We start from the raw sequence: 17,444 nt of genomic DNA on the forward strand, positions 1-17,444 counted from the left end.
CATTGAGCTGGCCCAGAGCCTCCAGCACGGGGGCCAGAACCCATCTCTGGGATGGCCAGGGCCCACAGCCTCCGTGTACAGTGGGGGTGGGAGAGCCCCTGAACCAAACTGTAAACCCTGGCTATGAAGGGAACCCCTTCAAGCGAGGGGGCGCTGCAGCTCCCTGGTACCACTAGATCCAGAACCTCTGCCACCGGCACCAGCCCGGCCGGCCTGCCACGGGGAGGGGTTCCCCCCATTGCGCTGGGGCACCAATTTAATGTGGGGAGGGCAGAGAGTGCTGGATCCCCTTGCCCCGCTCATGGGGCAAAGCCCTGGCTCTCGTCCACGCAGCAACTGAGACGTGTTGCCCTCCCTTCCCCTCCCCCCATCCCCCGTCCCTGGGAAATATGGTCGACGCTTGGCCTTTTAGAAAAGAAACTTTATTGGTCGAGCTGCTCACCAGGATGCAGTCATAGAAAATGCATAAAGCTCTGCCCAGCTCTCTCGGCCCCCGGCTCCACGTCACCCTGGCCATGGGGGGGGGGAGGGGACCCGGACTCACTCTCTGCCCCGTGGACTTGCTCTCTCTCCGGGGTTAAAGGTGCTGAGTATGGTACCCAACCCAAGCGCCCCCCCCCTCCCGCCCCGTGCCCAGGAGTCACTTACTCTGAGCGACTGCTTCTGTGTAAGAAAAATATCTCAGTAAAAAACAACAGACGAGCCCCTGAAACACAGCGCGTGTGAACAGCCCCGGGCCCGGGCTGCTCCCCCTCCAGCCGGGACCTCTCTGCTGCGGGCCACTCCATGCAGCGCAGATCCGCAGCGGGTGCGGGGGCACGGCCAGCTGTTAGAGCCCCATGAACAGGCGGCAGGACAGGCCCAAGGCAGAGGGGCGAGGGTGTGGCGGGCCCGGGCTGGGAGGCTGAAGCACATCTGGCTTCTTTGCCGACCGCGCAGAGGGCCTGGGGCAGCTCTGGCCATGAGCAAAGATCCCGACTAAGGGCCTGCGAGGCTCCTCTGTCCCCTGGGACCGTCACTGCCTGGCATCCCCCCGCAGCGGCGGTGCCATCGTGGGGTTGGCAAGGAAGGGCAGTGCGGGCGCATGGCAAAGGCCCATCCAATCCCATCTCCTGCCCTGGCCTGGGGGCAGCGCAGGAGTCCAGAGATGCCTCCTCGCTGCTGAGGGAACCCAGCAGGGAGCCTGGCAGGGAAGGCCTGGGGATCGCCAGTGCAGGCCAGGAGGCCAAGGGCCGTGGGAGTGGGACGGGCAATAGGAAAGAAATGCATTTAACAAAGAAGCAAGTTGCTATATTGTGGCTTGCGTGAACAACACACCTCTGCTCTCCCGCGTGTCCCACGGTGGCTCTGAACTAAGGGAAGGGTGGGTGCAAACACCAGCCAAACCTCCCCATGCCTCCTGCCACCTTGGGGCGGCTGGGAATTGCCAGCCCCAAAGCTGACCTGGGCGGGCCAGGAGACACATGCGGCCCCTCCCTCCGTGAGAAGGCGCTGCGGTGCGGGCGGCGAGGACACCTGGAGCAGGTGCTTGGCACTCAAGCGGCAGGGCCCTGTCCTCGCACGGCTGTGGGCATCTTACATCAGCGACACCCGTGAGAATGGCAGGAGGGAGGGTGCAGGGCTCTGAGCCTCAGCTGGGCTGGGACTCCCCGGAGAGACGCCGAGGCTCAGGATCGGGCCCGCAGACCGGTGTGTCGATTGCTCTCTGGCTGGCTAGGAGCCTCCTTGCTCCGTCCCCTCTCTGTGGCATCAGCACATCCTCTAGCCTTCCTGAAACAGCCACAGCCACACCCTGGGCCCCCCGCACCCCCCGCCTGCACCCTCCCCTGGCCAGTGAGTGGGCATCTCGCGGCTGCTGATGCCACGACAGCCACGTGGCCTGGAGCACACTCCCCAGAGGCGGGGCGGGGCGGGGCCCCCAGCTCCATGCAGCTCCCTGAGGCCGCCAGAGCAAAGTGATTCTGGGCCCTCGCAGGCGGATGCTCATCCTGGGCACTGTGGACACACACACAGGGGCATGTGGCTTGTGGGCCCGGAGTGGCCCCCGTGTAAGCAGTGGCGGCAGGACCCGGTGTGTGAGGAGGATGCCCGTGATGCCAGGGACTCCCACGGCTGCCCTAGCAACGGGGTGCCTGCAGGAGCCGAGTGCTGTACGCGGACACCTTCTCCATTCACTGGACCATTAACTCCTTGAACCTCTGGGGTCAGGAAGTGGCAGGGAGGCCCTCCCGGCCCATGCGGCATTGCACATCCTCCCCCTGCTCAGCCCATCCGTGGGATCTGCTTGCCCCTTCCCGCGCCACATGCTAAGACATGTCAGAGATCCACGTTGCACTGGAGATCTTCCAATCCGAGTGGCCCCGGGAGCCGGCGTTCTCCCTGCTGCGTTAGCCAGCTGGGCTCCTGCCTTCTCGCCTCTGTCTGCTGGTGGGGATGGCTGCTCGGGTGGCCCACCGGACAGGGGGATCTCCAGCGTTGGGCAGTTTGCCAGGCAAAAAGCGTTCGAGACGTCAGGTCTGGGAGAGCTGCGAAGAGGGATGTTCCCAGGTGTGCAGCCGTTACCTTGGTTTTAGCACACTCCCGCTCCGCTGGGTCCCTGTGGCTAGCAAGCTCTCACGTGGCCGCCAGCAGGAATGTTCTTCAAGAGTGTAAGCAAAACAGTCCTGTGTTCCTACCCTCTTCTGTGTGCTAAAACTAAAATAGAAACGACACCTCGTCCGGGATGGCGGGGGATCGGCGCGGACTTCCAGAGACACTTGGGGCAAAGAGAGATCTTGCAGTGTGAAAGGGTAGGTGTTCAGCCATCCATCCCGCACCGCCGCCTGTCCTACTCACTGTCGCTCTTGTCCACCAGCACGGCATCCGATTCCTCCGTGATCTCCAGCAGTGTGTGCATCTCTGGGCTCTCCTCTCTCAGCAGCTCCGTGTTCTCCACCTCCTCTCCTCCCACCTCCACCATCTCCGTGGCTTTCACCTCCACCTCGCCCTCTCTGATCTTCTTGACGTAGAAGGTGAAGGGTGGCACCTTGTAGACTGCCGTCTTGGACCTGGCGTAGACGGGGTGGTCGGGGGTGAAGGACTTCTTCAGCTTGTCCCGAGAGGTTTTCATCTTCTCCCTCCTCTCGGTGGTCACGATCTTAGTACCCAGCTTGTTCATCCTCTTCTCCAGGTTGTGCCGGGTCTTCTCCAAGTTGTGTTTGGTCTTCTCCAAATTCTCCTTGGTCTTGAGCTTGGTTTTCTCCATCTTCTCCTTGGAGAAAGCCTTCTTGAAGTCGTCCACCTTCTTCATGCCACTTCTCTTGATCCGCTCTGCCCGGGACTCCTCAATGATCTCTTCCACTTCTACCTCCTCATCTGACGAGAGCTGGATTCGGTCCTCGTCTGCATGCTCCTCCTCGCCAGGCACCTCCTCGCCCTCCTCTTCCTTCTCTGTCTCCTTCAAAGACTTGCTGATGCTCAGCTTGGCCGGGAGCTTCACTTCATCCTGCAACGGATGAGGTGGAATGGGGTAAGACACGTACACTGTAAGGATCCACAGCTTTAGAGCTCAGGCCTACGGAGCTACCAGGCACTTAGCAGCACCAAACTGGCAGCCAGCAGCAGCTGTATACAGCTTGCATCCCACTTCCCAGCACCCGTGTGGACACAGCCCATGGGACATTCTGCCTCCAGGGTTTGTCAAGCAGCAGCTGCCTGGCTCCTGGGCATTCCCTGCCCCGTATAAACCCAAGGGGCAGTCTAGGAACTGTCTGGGCAACTGTGTGAATCTGTTGCCGCCAGGCCTGTTCCTGAATTTCTGGCTCGACTGTGGCTTGGTTAGGACTTTGCCTCCTGACTCTGGCCCTCAATACCAGCCCAGCCTGGAGCTAGCCATAAGCGACTTGGTTCCCCCCAGCCTCACGTTGCCCCTGCTCTAACCCTTGGCCCTCACTGCTCCTAGCGATCGAACCTGGACTGAGCAGCTCTCTGAGTGGCTGCCCAGGACTGAGGATTGAGATCCATGGCTAGTCTGCCCTTGGGACAAATCCAGCCTTCCGTGGCCGGCACCCGGCTTGGACTGCTTGCTCTGGTAAATGACCCTGGCAGGACCCAGCCCCACAGCAGTTCAGGGTCCTTGCTAAATGCAAGCCCAGGCCTTGCTGCCCGGCACGCTCTGGCCTGGTGACACACCCACCCATGGCTTTAGCAGCGGAAGAGAGACCTGCAGGTGCAGGAACTGGGGCTTTGCCCCCTCCGTCCTGGCTCCCCCACCCCGTCTTCCGAGCCCTTCATCCCAGAATCGCTTGTGCCGCTCTCCCTTCTGCCTGGCAAAGCTTCCTTCTGCCCCCCTCGGCTGGCTCCCTCCTCAGCCCAGCGACTGTCCCATAGGCCTGTCCGTCCCCCTTTGCATTCTGCCGAGCTCAACTTTTTGCGGTGCGGGTTCGTCACACTAGGAAACGATTTCAAAATTACTAACTCGACTTTATAACTCCTGATTTCACACGCTTGACATAGCGTGTCCTCGCTGCGGTGACGCCGTGTAATGAGTCCCAGGCGGGCTCTGTTAATGTGGTCCCGCCACCTCGGACGTAGCGCCCCAGGAACTCTGGAGAGTCACTTGTTCGAATGACTCTGGGGAGTCGTTATTTCGAAATAACGGCACCGGAGCGTCCGCATGACCGTTATTTCAAAATAACGCTTTCGGAATCGGCGTTCCTCCAGATGAAAAGCAGGATACGGATTTGGCATTCCGCGGCCTGTTCTTTCAAAGTAACGGGCTTGGTTGTGCGGACGCTCCGCTTATAAATCCGACCGAAAGGTAGGGTTGCCAGATGGTCTCCCAAAAAATACCGGACACGCAGTATTTTTTAGTCGAACAAAAAAAAAAAAAGGAACGTGGAATAATAACTCCCCCTCCCTCCCGTTCCGGGGCACCCAGAGCAGTGATCGCAACCCCGCCTCCCAGCTGGGACTCCCAGGCTGGGAGGCGGGGCCACAAACGGGCCAGCTGGGACTCCCCACCTGGGAGGCGGGGCCTCGATTGCCGCTCTGGGCGCTTCAGAAGCCTTGTGGGGGTGGGGCGAGTGGCTGGTACTCCCAGGCTGGGAGGCGGGGCTGTCATCAGCGCTGGGAGCCTGTGATTGAGCGGAAGTCTGGCGGGGGGGCGTGGCTGGGCCTATCGTGGCCCCGCCTTCCAGCCGCTCCCCCCCCCCGGCCCACGCCAGGCTTCCGTCCAGTGCACAGCCGGAAAAATCAGAGAATACCGGACATTGCACGTGTCCCGTATTCTCTGATATTTTTACCGGACAAAGAGCACACATACCGGACTGTCCGGTAGAATACCGGACACCTGGCAATCCGACCTAAGGGGGGTTATTTTGCAATCAAGTCCTAGTGGAGACCAATGCTCAGAGACCTCCGACCGACTCCAGCGAGTGCAAACTGAGCTGGATGTTGGTAGAAAACTTGAGCTTTCTCATGGTGCCCACCGGGTTGTACGTTGTACAGCCCAGTCACGGCAGAGTGCCGGGTGTGTAGGGAAGTATTCCTGCCCAGCCATACCCATGTGGATCCTTGTGGTACAAAGAGCAAAATTCACCCCACAAAGCTCCTCTGTTTTCCTCCCCGTCCCCCCCAGCCCTGGCTGCCAGGTAGATGTCTAATCTTGGCAACACAGACTAAGGCGGCCTGGCTCCCCGGCCCGGAGGATCACACTGCAGGCAGATCCAGGCAGCTGCCAGATGCCTGGTGCTGCAAGAGCAGAGCTGGCATCTGGTCCCCTCTACTGGAGCTGCCTGGGTTTCTGGCTCATTCTGCAGAGCCAGAGGGGCTGGGGTTCTCCCCCGCCGGCCTGCTCGATGCCGCAGAAACCAGGTGAAAAACCAGTGGCAAGAGTGTAGAGGGTGGGGATCCTAAGGCCTGGGGACCCAGATGTGGCCCCTGGCTTGCCTGGATCTGGCCCCAAGGCTCAGGACTCCCCTGCCTGAGCATTGGGGAGCTTGTACTGACTCTCCGGCCCCCCCGCCACGCTCCATGGGGCTGGAACACTCAAAATGCGCTAGCCTGCCCCCCCCCCCCCGGCTCTGGTATGGGAGGGGAATGTGGGGAGGGTCTTTCTCCTCAGTCGGGGGTAACGTCAGTGAGGGGTTGGGGGAATTTTTTGGTGGTTTTTTTGCTTCTCACTTGTGTGCAGCCCCCAACTCCTGACTGGTTTTTCTGTGGGTCAGCGGCCCCCAGCCCCCAAACCTCAACAGCACCCCTTGTAAGCTCATGGCCTGGTTGCCAGGATGTTTCTGCTAATTGTCTGTCTCCCACCATCCCGTCTCCCTGTCCCATGCCAGTCCCGTGACAGGAGCACCACACCCAGAGGCTTGCTTGTTCCCTGTACGGCTGGGGAGACTACCTCCCATGCCCATGCCCCCCTAAGGCTTCTGGAGAAGTAAGAGCCCTGCCCCACACTGCTGGGGGCGGTGTCTGTGCATTCCTCAGAGCGATGCTGAATAGAGCAGGCCAGCACCGGCCCCCTTCTGTGGGAAAGGGCGGAGACCTCGCTGGGTTCCCAGCTCCGGCACAGCAGTGAGTCACCCGCTGACCCAGGAGATCAGCTCCCACCGGAACACAGGAATGCAGGTCCCCCCAGAAATCATCCGCGAGGTGATCGGTCATGGAGGGCACCTGCTGGGCTTTCCCCTGGGGAGACCCTCCATGCCAAGCGTGGGAAAGTTCCTCCCCCCCCAGGCCTTCTGCCTGCAGCAGCTGGGGTGCGAGCCTGGCCCCCAGGGCTTGCGTTGGGCCCCTTTCTCACAACAAGAGCCCTCCCCCTTGCACCTGGGCGCTGGCCCCAGCTGGGCTTAGTGGGGAAGGGGAAACCAGGGATCCCCCCCCCCCAGAAGTGATCTGAGTCCAGTCTCCCAGACAGCTGCCTTCAATGGGGCTTTTTCCCAGTTATGGAGCCAGAGAGATTCCAAGCGCCCCCTAGTGTGGGGCGAGGGGCAGCACAGAGCAGCCGCTTTGCACCAGGGCAGGAGGCTTAAAAGCCCACAAGCAGCGTGCTGTCCAAGGGGGATAGGAACGGGCATGGGGACTCCTGGGTTCTGTTCCCAGCGCTGGGAGGAGAGCGGGGTTTAGGGCAGGGGAGCCAGGAGTCCTGGGTTCTAATCCCAGCCCTGCCACTGGCTTCCTGTGTGATCTTGGGCAAATCACTTCTCCTGTGTGCCTCAGTTTCGGTGAAGCAGGGGCTGTGCTTAGCTGGTGTCCACATTAAGGAGGTACGGGGGAAAGTGTTTGGAGTTGGTCCATCCCAAATTGTTCCCCTTTGTACGAAAGGGCCATGCCTGCGAGGAGTCCTCTGCTCCGTGTTCCTCTGGCAGAATTCCCTTCCCCTGGGTGAGCCAGTGGCTGTGACAAATTTGCAACACTGAAACATGCTTAACAACACACTAGCCCTGTGACCTTCCTATACTTCAGGGAAGGGCCGTGCACATGCTGTCGGACTAATAGGCCTGTGAGGGGGATCTGCCTCCTTACCCCCTAGGGAAACTGAGGCATGGAATCCCAGCGTGACTTCCCAAGGTCGTTCAGCAGGACTAGGACCCAGGAGTATGGGGGTTCTGGTTCTACATCCCTTCCCCACACCCTGCCGTTTTCTCTTTTGGGCTGCCCAGCTAGCCTGGCACGGGACCGTTCCCAGCCCGACTGCGCCCAACGTCTGGGACAAAAATAACCCTGTGTGTCCTGTTTTCAAGCAGGGAGCTAGCCAAGCCCAGGTGGCTTCAGACAGTGTTTGTAGGTGGATTCCTCCACAGGCAGCCACGGATGCGAGTTCACAATCTGCAGGGATCTTGTGCGGCACAGGGCCGGCAGGGAGCCAGAGGCAGCCGGAGGAGCTGCAGGTTCTTTGGGGGCCGTTGGCGTGTTCTTACCATCCCAGGATCCCTGGCCGGGGTGAAGAGGGGACGGCTCGCCCCCTCCTCCGCAGCCGGGTCCAAGCACCGTCCCCAGAACCAACACTCTGGTCTCCGCATGAGCCTGAATGAAGATTCCTGCTGGGGCCAAGGGGTGGGGTGCAGCTTCCTACCCTACGGATGGGGGCAGAGAAGGGGGCAGGCGGCCCCTGACCATCTCCCCTCATTTACCCCTTGCCCAGCTGGCCTGACAGGTCCCCGCCCCACATGTTCTCCCAAGCCCAGTCCCGTTCTCCTCCAGGGTGTGGGCCTGGCTAGGGTCATTACCTCATTTTCACCGTGTACCCTGGAGCGTGGCCATCCTGCCTTTGTTTGCCAGAGGCCGGAATGGCTCCCCCCGGCGCCTGCCCCGCCATAGACTCTGTCAACATCTTTTTAAACAATCAGAACTTTCCTATTGTTCTCCTGGCCAAGCACAATTAGCGTGGGGCCCTGATTGTACATTCTTTCCCCCTGCTACCCTGGCCCTGCACAACAAACCGCCGGGGCATGGCTGGCTGCTAGCACCGGGAGGGGAGGAGAGAAGGCATTCCCTCTGTGGGGTGTGGCCAGGCCACAGGCCTGCGTCTGCCCGCTCCCTCCTGGGCAAAGTGGGTGTGAATTAGCCCCAGTCGGAGCTCTCGGCCTGCTGTCCTCTGCCCGGGGCAGCACAAGGCAGCTCAGGGCTGCCCGTTCTCGCAGCCTGGCCACGAGTCTTGTGCTCTTTGATGTTTCCAGCCCCAGTGCCTGGAGTCAGGTGATTTGGAGACACTCAGCAGCTCAGTTTCTAACCCTCCCGGCGGAGGGGCGGAGCTGGAAAAGGGGCTCAGGAACCAAGACCGGATCCTTCCGCCTCCTCCCCAGTGCTCACAGCCTCCCACCGGCTCATTATCCTTAGGCGGGATTGCATCACACCGTGAAGATACAGCCGGAATAGACGCCCTGCTCTTCCCATCGGCCGGGAGGCCGGAATGCAGTCTGGCCTGCCACGCTCCTTCCCGGCACTGCCGAGGCCGTGTGGGTCCCGGGCCCTGGCGCCAGACAGAGCCGGGTTTGGGCCAGCAGCTGCCTTGCGAGGCGACAGGCTCTGCCATGCACGCAGCAAGGGGGAAATCAGAGAGCTGCAGCCGGATCTGGGAGAAGGAGGAGGGGCTCTGAGCTGGAGTGGCCTTGTGCTCCCTTCCACCCAGGTTGGATTTGGCCCCTCTCCTTCCTCCCGCTAGCTCAGGCCCCGTGCGTCGGCTCCCAGGCCCAGTCGGTGGCCACACTGCCCTGGGCACTTCCCCCTCCAATTCCATGTGAGCCCTTCCCCCTGCATTTCAAGCCTCCCAGATTCTCGCATTGCCTCCCCCCTCGAAAGTGTGGGGGATCAGCGCCAGGGTGAGAACCCCGGATTCCCGGCGCTCTGTGCTCAGTGCCCCAGGTAGCTCGGCATCCCCAGGGAGTAGGCGAGAGCTCATTCAGGGCAGCCAGGCAGAGGGAAGCGCGTGGGTGGGAGGGAGAGCAGGCTGGCATGAGATTGGTTTTCATCCGAGCAGCACATCGCGTGCGATGAATCCCCTCCATGTTCCCGACCCAGGCTGGAAATAGCCCAGTGCTCTACGGAGCGTCACAGCTGCCGGGTGGCTCAGGGACTTATTGCTGGAGGGGGTTTTAATCCCAGGAGCTGAGGGGGGAGGCGTGGAGCTGCTGGGATGAGTGGACGGCCAGGAAGCCAGCCAGAGCTGTGAATGGGTTTGATACAAGAGCTAGGCAGGGCGCTCGGCCCTTGGACCTGCCTAGTGTGGGCTGCATGTTGTAGGATCTGCCTCACCCTCAGCGCTGTGGCCCAGCCAGGCACCCTAACCAGCCGCCACTATGCTGTACCCTCCTGAAAACAAACAACGTCCCAGCTAAGCCAGGGCCTGAGCCCAAGGAACTCACCCGACCCATTTGGCCTTCCATGCAAACACGGTGAAATTCCATGAAGGGGAGGGGGAGCTCTCTCAGGCTACGTCTACACAGCAAAGTTATTTCAGAATAACTATGCAAGCATCTACACAGCAATCGCGTTATTTCAAAATAACGGGAGGCTTATTCCGACTTCCGTTAACCTCATTCTACAAAGAATAACCCCGATTCCGAAATAGTTCTGCGTGTAATCGTTAGGTGTTATTCCTCATAAAATGAGGTTTTCGGAAGTTGGAACAAGCCTCCCGTTGTTTTGAAAGTTATTTCGGAATAGGGGCTGTGTAGACACGCTCCACTTCTGCTATTTCAAAAATAACCCCTCACCTGGGCCATTCTAACTTATTCCTCCAGTGCCAGTTGGGGCTCTAAATCGAAATAGCACGTCTACATTAGGGAAACCTGCCTCAGACTAATTTTGAGGCTTCTCTGCAGTGTAGACGTGCTATTTCGAAATGAGCTATTTCAGAATAACTATTCCGGAATAGCTTATTCTGAAATAAATGTGCAGTGTAGACATAGCCTGAGAGAGCCCCGCCCTGGGCACTGGGTAGCAGTAGGTGGAGATGGCTCAACTTTCATTTTTCATGAGCCTGGCAGTGCAGAGACCCAGGAAAGTCTCAGTTTCACAGGTGTGTTTTGAAACCGGTTCTGTGTGTCGGGTTAATGCCGAGAGGGGAGGATTTGGGGCCAGAGCTCCTGGGTTCTGCCCCCCGCTCAGGGACCGAGTGGGGGCCTCGTGGAGTCAGGATGTCGGTTGCCAGGCCGACGGTCACTTGGAAAACGTCGGCAGTGAATAACAGCGCCTGCCTGCCTTCCTCGGGCTCCAGGAGGGCTCGGGGGCTGGATTCTCCCAGCAACAAGCCGTGTTCGGGGACAGCGAAGGCCGTGTGTGCTGCCTGTGACCCTGGAGACCGGGCGAGCCCCAAGCTAATGAGCAGAAGAGGTGGCAAGACTCAGGCCCCCCTCGCTAATCCAGATGTTTGATGCTTTGGCCCAGGGCCTCACGGAACAGCCACCGGCTCCTAAACCTCCCAGTCTCCTAGCAGGTCTGACAAAAATGCCCCTGGGTTCAGACCATTCCTCTCCCGCCCGGAGAGGTGGCTGATTCAGGGGCGCTGGCTTCCCGCCAGCTATCGCCTGGGGCAGACACAGGGTGTCTCCAGCCCCAGAAAACTCTCACTCTGAGGGAAATGAGGGCATCTGCCCCACGCCCCCCCCCCAGCTCCTGCCGATGCAGCCGTGCGTGCTTCCCGCACTGGGTGCTGGCGTTTGGAACCACTGGGTGCAAAGCACAGGCCTGCAGCTTGCAGGAGGGGCTGGCGGGTCCATAGGGCTGGGTCCCGGGGCTGTGTGGGGCAGAGAGCCGTGCACTAGGAATCCCTGCCGGGCCGCGCTCTGGCGCAGGGACATCGGCTTTGCCACCATCATTAGCAAGGGTAGAAGAACCTCCCCCTCCTCCTCCCCCCACCATCCTGGGGGGATCCTGAGAGCCCAGAGCGAGCCCACAGACCTCGGGAAGACGGACTCACTCTCTCCACACCTGCCCCTGCCCCTGCCCCTCATCTCCCCAGCCCCTGAGCCGCAGGAACTCCAGCCACTTCCTTCCCTCTGAGTCACCACCATCCGCAAGAACAAAGGCATCCCCCGGCCTGGCAGCGCCCTGCTGGAAAGGGGCCATTTCCTGAGGGCTCTGATGCTTATCAGCCCCTGTGGGCTCCAGAATGTTTGTGCAGAGAGCAGAGGCCTGTCCCAGGATCCTCCCCCTGCCCCCTTCCATCCTGGGAGCGGAGGGGCTGCCGCTCTCCACGACCCTCCCTCATAAAACGCAGCGGCTCCCAGCCCTCGCCGCAGCCAGGGCAGCTCCCGGCAGACAGGCGGGTCGGAGGGAGACAGAGCGCTGCAAGCCAGGCCCAGGCCCTCCGGGAAAGGCGCCTGCCTGCCGGCGTGGTACTGAACCCCGAGTGCTGTGTTCGCCCACCTGGGCGGCAACGTGGGGGGTTGACTCGTTTGAACAGCGCATCCCCAGTGACCCCGTGTGAGCTTTGGCCTGGCACAGTCTCCCCTCAGAGATGTCCTCTGGCTCTCCCCCAGCCTTTCCGCTGAAAGTGGAACCGCAGCATCTGCCCCTCTGGCTGCCGTGGCTGGGTGCAGCCTGGCGCTACCCCCAGCTGTTGGAAAATCAGCCCCAACTGCGACCAGCATGGCCTCCTTTTCTGAGAGAGCCCAGCTGGCGGAGAGGCCCCAAAGCAGGGGGCTGCCGGGTGTCTCCTCAGCTCGCTGCCGAGGGGCAGAGTCTCCGGGCGCTGCAGCCTGTGGTAGGCTGAGGAGCTGTTTGTGCTGACTGGATGCCCAGTGCCCTGAGGGAAGGGCCTGCCAGAGACCTGGGCTTGGCCACGTGGCCACCCGCTGCGAGGGAGCCTCCCCGGCTGGAGCAGGCCCTGCGTGGTCAGCGCCAGAACTGAGCCGCTCTGTTTCCACACGGGGTCAGGAGGGTCGTGCCGGAGCCGCCTTGGCAGGGAGGAGGACCCCCTGCCTGCTTGGCCTCCACACCCGTACGCTGCCTGCGGGCCCCCAAGAATCTCCACCCACCCAGTTCCACAAGGACTGCCTGGCCCGGGGGCAGATGGGAGGAGTTCACAGCTGCTTGGGCAGAGCGTGGGCAGGGCGGGCAGGCCGCTGCGGCTGGGAACATGGCTGGAAATTCTGCCATCGCTTGGATGCTGTGAAGAGGCAATGGGAGCCCACGGGGCCCGTCAGGATTCATTGAGGAGCAGGCTGGCCAGCTGATACACAAATCCCCATTCACCCGCAGAGCACAGGAGGGCTGTGGCTCGCTCACAGCCCCTACAGGGTTAGCCCCGGGGCATTTCAAGCACATGAATTTTACAAGCAAATGCAAAGTCTGGTGACGAGTGAGCCCAGCTGCCCAGATGGCCCAAAACCGAAACCCCGGCTCTTCGCCTCCCTGAACTTGGAGGTCTTCACACTGGCATTCCCAGATTGTGAGTGTGCCTCCGTACTGCCGCAGTCCGGCTGGATTAGAGACAGTGGGAAGACAGGCATTCCCGAGGGATTTCTGTCCCAGCCCCTGCCAGGTGCAGGAAGCACAGGAGAGGGTACCCACGAAAGGAAGAGAGTTCGTTGAACTCTGCTGAGCGTCTCAGGAGAGTTTGAACATAAGAACGGCCAGACTGGGTCAGACCAAAGGCCCATCTAGCCCAGTCTCCTGTCTGCCGATTGGCCAATGCCAGATGCCCCAGAGGGAGTGAACAGAATAAAGGAAGACATACCACAACTGTTAACGAACCCACCATCTTGGCATTATTAGCACCACGCTCTGACCAGCTGAGCTCGCCAGTCCGCTCAGCGCTGTGGGCGTGACCTGGTTTTCCTGTCTCTGAGCCCATCTGCTGAATGGGGGTGCGCTTACTGGACAGGGTGCACCCTTGTCTTGTAGAGCCACATTGTGTCCCGTTGTGCACAGCTCTCCAGGAGGTGCAAACTGAGCTTGGGGACCATCTGGAGATTTTTCCTGGAGCTGTGAAACCTGGAGCTGTCAGACGTATTCAAGGGGGTTGCCCTCTAATTTTTCTGTTTCAAATGACCCAGTGCTGGTGGCCCCTTGGATTGTCTCAGACCGCCCCTGCCCCCGGCTCTCCTCCTCCTCTGTGTGTGTTTTTCATCTGATTACATTTTGGAGCCCGAGTTCCCTTCTGGTGAGTCACTGGATCCGTGCCCTTTATGGCCATGTACAAACTGCTTGGTTGCTACAACACATGTAAACACTTTCCTCGTTGTATAAAAGGCCCCTGAACTACACAGCTGAGCTGCCTTCCCACCCCTGTCAGGCCTGAAGCTCACTGTTCAAGTTCTCCAAACTTGCTGCCAATGCTGGGGAACGACGCCCCCGTTCCAGGGGCAAAATGTCCCGGGAACGCCGAAGAGCTCCTGGATTTTGTTGTTTGAGAGGATTTTTTTTTTTTAATTATTTTCAGTTTGTTTGCAAAAACAAAACTCCCAATGGCGCTGCTCCCTGGTTTGAATATTTAATAACACCTGGATCACCACCCAGGCTGGTCACATCTGCAGTTCATCTGATGCAGTTGCTTTTACACAACGATAATAACCCCACAAGTGTCTTCCTGGGGGCCTTGTTGCACGGGTGATTGCAAGACACAGAACACGACCAGCTCCCCACTGCCAACGAATGCCCACATGCCTATACTGCCAGCAAGGGCCAAGTCCTGACTGAGCACCCACTGCCATAGGTTTCGCTTTCAGCACCTCTCAGGCAGCAGGGAAAGTAACTTAAAATTTCTTACAGGTCCTGTCCTATTGCAACCTGGGTCCCTGCCAGCTCTTTCAATAGCTCCCTGCTGGCTTTTCCCGCAGCTCTTGCCGGAGCTGTGCGCCACTGCGTACCTGCTTACTTTCACCTCTGCTCTCAGGTGATGTGGCCCTTTCTATAGCCATCCATTCTTAGAGCCCTGCATGGATGCAAAATTTGTACCCGCCAGGGCAGCCCAGAGGTGGGGGCAAGTGGGGCAATTTGCCCCAGGTCACGGGCCCCGCAGGGGCCCCCACGAGAATGTCTGAGGTCTGAGACAGGGAGTGTCAGGAAGGGGCCCCCAAAATTGCTTTTCCCCAGGCCCCCTGAATCCTCTGGGCGGCCCTGGTACCCGCATCTGTAGGCAGAAAAATGAGTCATGAACACCCGCAGTGACATCCGTGGATGCAGATACCCGTGGCTATCGAGCAGATATCTGCAGGTTTTCAGGGCTCCACCCACCCCCTTTCATTCTAGCCTCTCCTCTGCCCACCAAGTGCAGCTCAGCTCAGCCTCCCGCCAGGGAGAGGTGGAGGCAGGAATTAGCAGCCGCTGAATAGGAGGGACCATTTCTGGGTCCTCTTGTGCCCAGCCAGGAACGTAAAGACCCAGGGCTCCAGCTTGCACAAGAACAACATGATAACGGCTTTCCCGTGCCAGGGCCCGAGAGCTCGGCGCCCGAGAGGCCGCATTCCTGCGGCAGCCTTAAGTCGCCGGTGGGGAAGAAGCATTCTGCTATTTCATAGGCTCACAGCCAAAAACCCGAAGGAGCAAACTCCAAGGCTATGCCTAGACTACATCCTTTTTTCGTAAAAGGGATGTAAATTAGACATATCGCAATTGCTAATGAAGCGGGGATTTAAATCTCCCTTGCTTCATTAGCATAAAAATGGCTGCCGCTTTTTCCGCACGGAGCTTTGTCAGAAAAACGTGCCAGTCTAGACACTGATCTTGTGGAAAATAAAGTCTTTTCCGAAAGATCCCTTATCCCTTGTATTCCTTATTTCATAGAGGGATAAGGGATCTTTCGGAAAAGGCTTTATTTTCCGTAAGATCAGCGTCTAGACTGGCGCGTTTTTCCGACAAAGCTCCATGCGGAAAAAAAGTGGCAGCCATTTTTATGCTAATGAAGCGGGGGAGATTTAAATCCCCGCTTCATTAGCAATTGCGATATGTCTAATTTACATCCCTTTTACGAAAAAGGCATGTAGTCTAGACTTAGCCCAGGATTGCAGGTGATCGGCACAGAGAAAACGGGGGGTTCTGCGTTTTACCTTTTCCGGGTTGGAGAAGGGTCTGGGTTTCTCAGGTCACGTTAGAAACGCAGGCCTGGCCTCCCCAGCCCCTGCTCATCTGAAAGGTGCTGAGACCCCACAGGCCAAATGTCTGTGTTAAAGACTCAGTTCCCCTTGCTTCCTCAAGAGAAGCTGCGAAAACTTCCCCTCCAAATGTAAGGGCTTCCAGCAAAGTCCTGATCCTGCCCCTGGATTCATACAGCTGGGCCCCAAGGGAGCGCCACACACATCTGCACAGATCCAGGTGCAAGGCTCGGATCTTTGGAAAAACCAAACTTGACATTCTGGAAACTTTTGGGGGGAAAAGAAAAAGAGGAAATGAAAGTTACTGCAGGCAGTGTTCCCTGGCTGGGTGCTTGTGCAGCCAGTCACGAGAGGGTCAAATGCCACTCAGGCAATTAGCAGAGCACCCAGCTAGCTTTGTGTTTCACATTCACACATGCAAAATTTTATTCTGCTCATGGATGGAAAAGATCAGAGGGAACCGTGACCCGATCCTCCCTTTCCAGATCTCTTACCCATCACAAAGGCCACCAGGCCACCTTGTAGGGCAATTTTCCCAGGGCTGAACTGTCTGGATCCAACTCACCGATTTCCCAGGACTTTAACCATTGCAGAGCTAGTCAGTTCACAGTGGGGGGCTTCTTCCACAAGGCCTTGGGGCGCAGGCTGGGGCTGGCTAGTAACGATCCTATGGGTACTCACCCCCTTTCCCCTCACCTCCCATGGTGGCTGCATTACAGCCCTGCCTATCTGATGACCCCTGCTGAGCCACGCTGGTACTGCTGATGGCTCACCTTGGGTACATGCTCTGTAAGGGTCTGGGTGTCTCCGGGGGTCACAAGAGCACCATGTCTGCTGTAGGATTGGGGGGGGGAGGGCATTCTGGATAAAATAAGGACCAGTCTGAATCCTCCCTGCATCGACTGAGAGTTGCATGGCTGTGCTGGGAATTTCTGGGACTTAGCATGGCTGGAGCCTAGGAGACAAACTCCCCACATCTCTATGTTTACACACATGTGTTGGCAGGATCTGCACATGCTGCAGACAGAACAGGCCCCTAGCTGCTCCAAGGCACAAACCCCAGGGGCCAGGCTCCCATCTCCCACTGGTGAGGCGAGAGACGTGTCTGCTGGGGAAAGAGCAATTCCTCTGCGAAGCAGGCGGGCTGGGATTTAGCTACACTCTCATCCAGCAGAAGGCAACTTGTTGCTAGCATCTGCTAGGGGAAGTGACTAGGCAGCGCAGCAGCCTGGGGTGAGCATGGTGCATATAGAAGCCAAATGCGCCACCGTCTGCAGCACAGAGGCAGAAATGTAACCTGCCGACCTGAACCCAGTCTGCCTTTTTTAACAAGCCACTTTCATTTCTTCAGTCCTGTTATGCTGTCTGAGAGGAGCCTCCCCCTTCTTCTATTGGAGGCGCTCACATCATTTTATGGACAGATATGACTTAATCCTCACAACAACTCCTGAGAGGTCAGCACCACCGCCCCCATTTTACAGATGGAAAAACTGAGGCACGGAGAAGACAAATGACTTGGCCATGGTCACACAACGCTTATTCCCTAATAAAATTGTTAGTCTTTAAGGTGCCACCAGACTCCTTGTTTTTTCTCCTGGTTTTGCCGGTTTCTCACCTTGGCTACATCTACACTGCAGAGTTTTTGCACAAAAGCTTGCAGAGCGTCCACACTACAAGCACATTGTAAGAAAACTGTACATCATAAGAAGTGAGGGCTTTTTGCACGAGTTATTCCTTTTTCTACAAGGAATAAGCCTTTTTGCACAAGAGCTCTTGTGCAAAAATGTGTCTGTGGATGGCAAATGGGTTTCTTGCGCAAAAACAGCACTGTGATGGCCATTCTTAAAGCACAGGTGCTCTGAATAGCAATCAGAGCTGTCTTGCGCAAGAGCATCCATGCAGCGTGCACTCTCTTGCGCAAGAACT

General features: G+C 58.6%; 1 protein-coding gene across 1 annotated transcript in view; it reads right to left on the reverse strand.

Moving 5' to 3' along the window:
• Positions 1-406: 406 nt before the first annotated feature.
• CAVIN1 (caveolae associated protein 1) overlaps positions 407-17,444 on the reverse strand; it is a 37,052-nt gene continuing 20,014 nt past the window's right edge. Inside the window, exon 2 of the mRNA XM_006113120.5 lies at positions 407-3,484. Within this exon, the coding sequence (XP_006113182.1) occupies positions 2,828-3,484 (657 nt within the window). The 3' untranslated portion in view covers positions 407-2,827. The remainder of the gene's footprint in view (positions 3,485-17,444) is intronic.

Source organism: Pelodiscus sinensis, chromosome 29, assembly GCF_052426305.1.
Source record: "Pelodiscus sinensis isolate ZL-2025 chromosome 29, ASM5242630v1, whole genome shotgun sequence".
Taxonomy (NCBI): Eukaryota; Metazoa; Chordata; order Testudines; family Trionychidae; genus Pelodiscus; species Pelodiscus sinensis.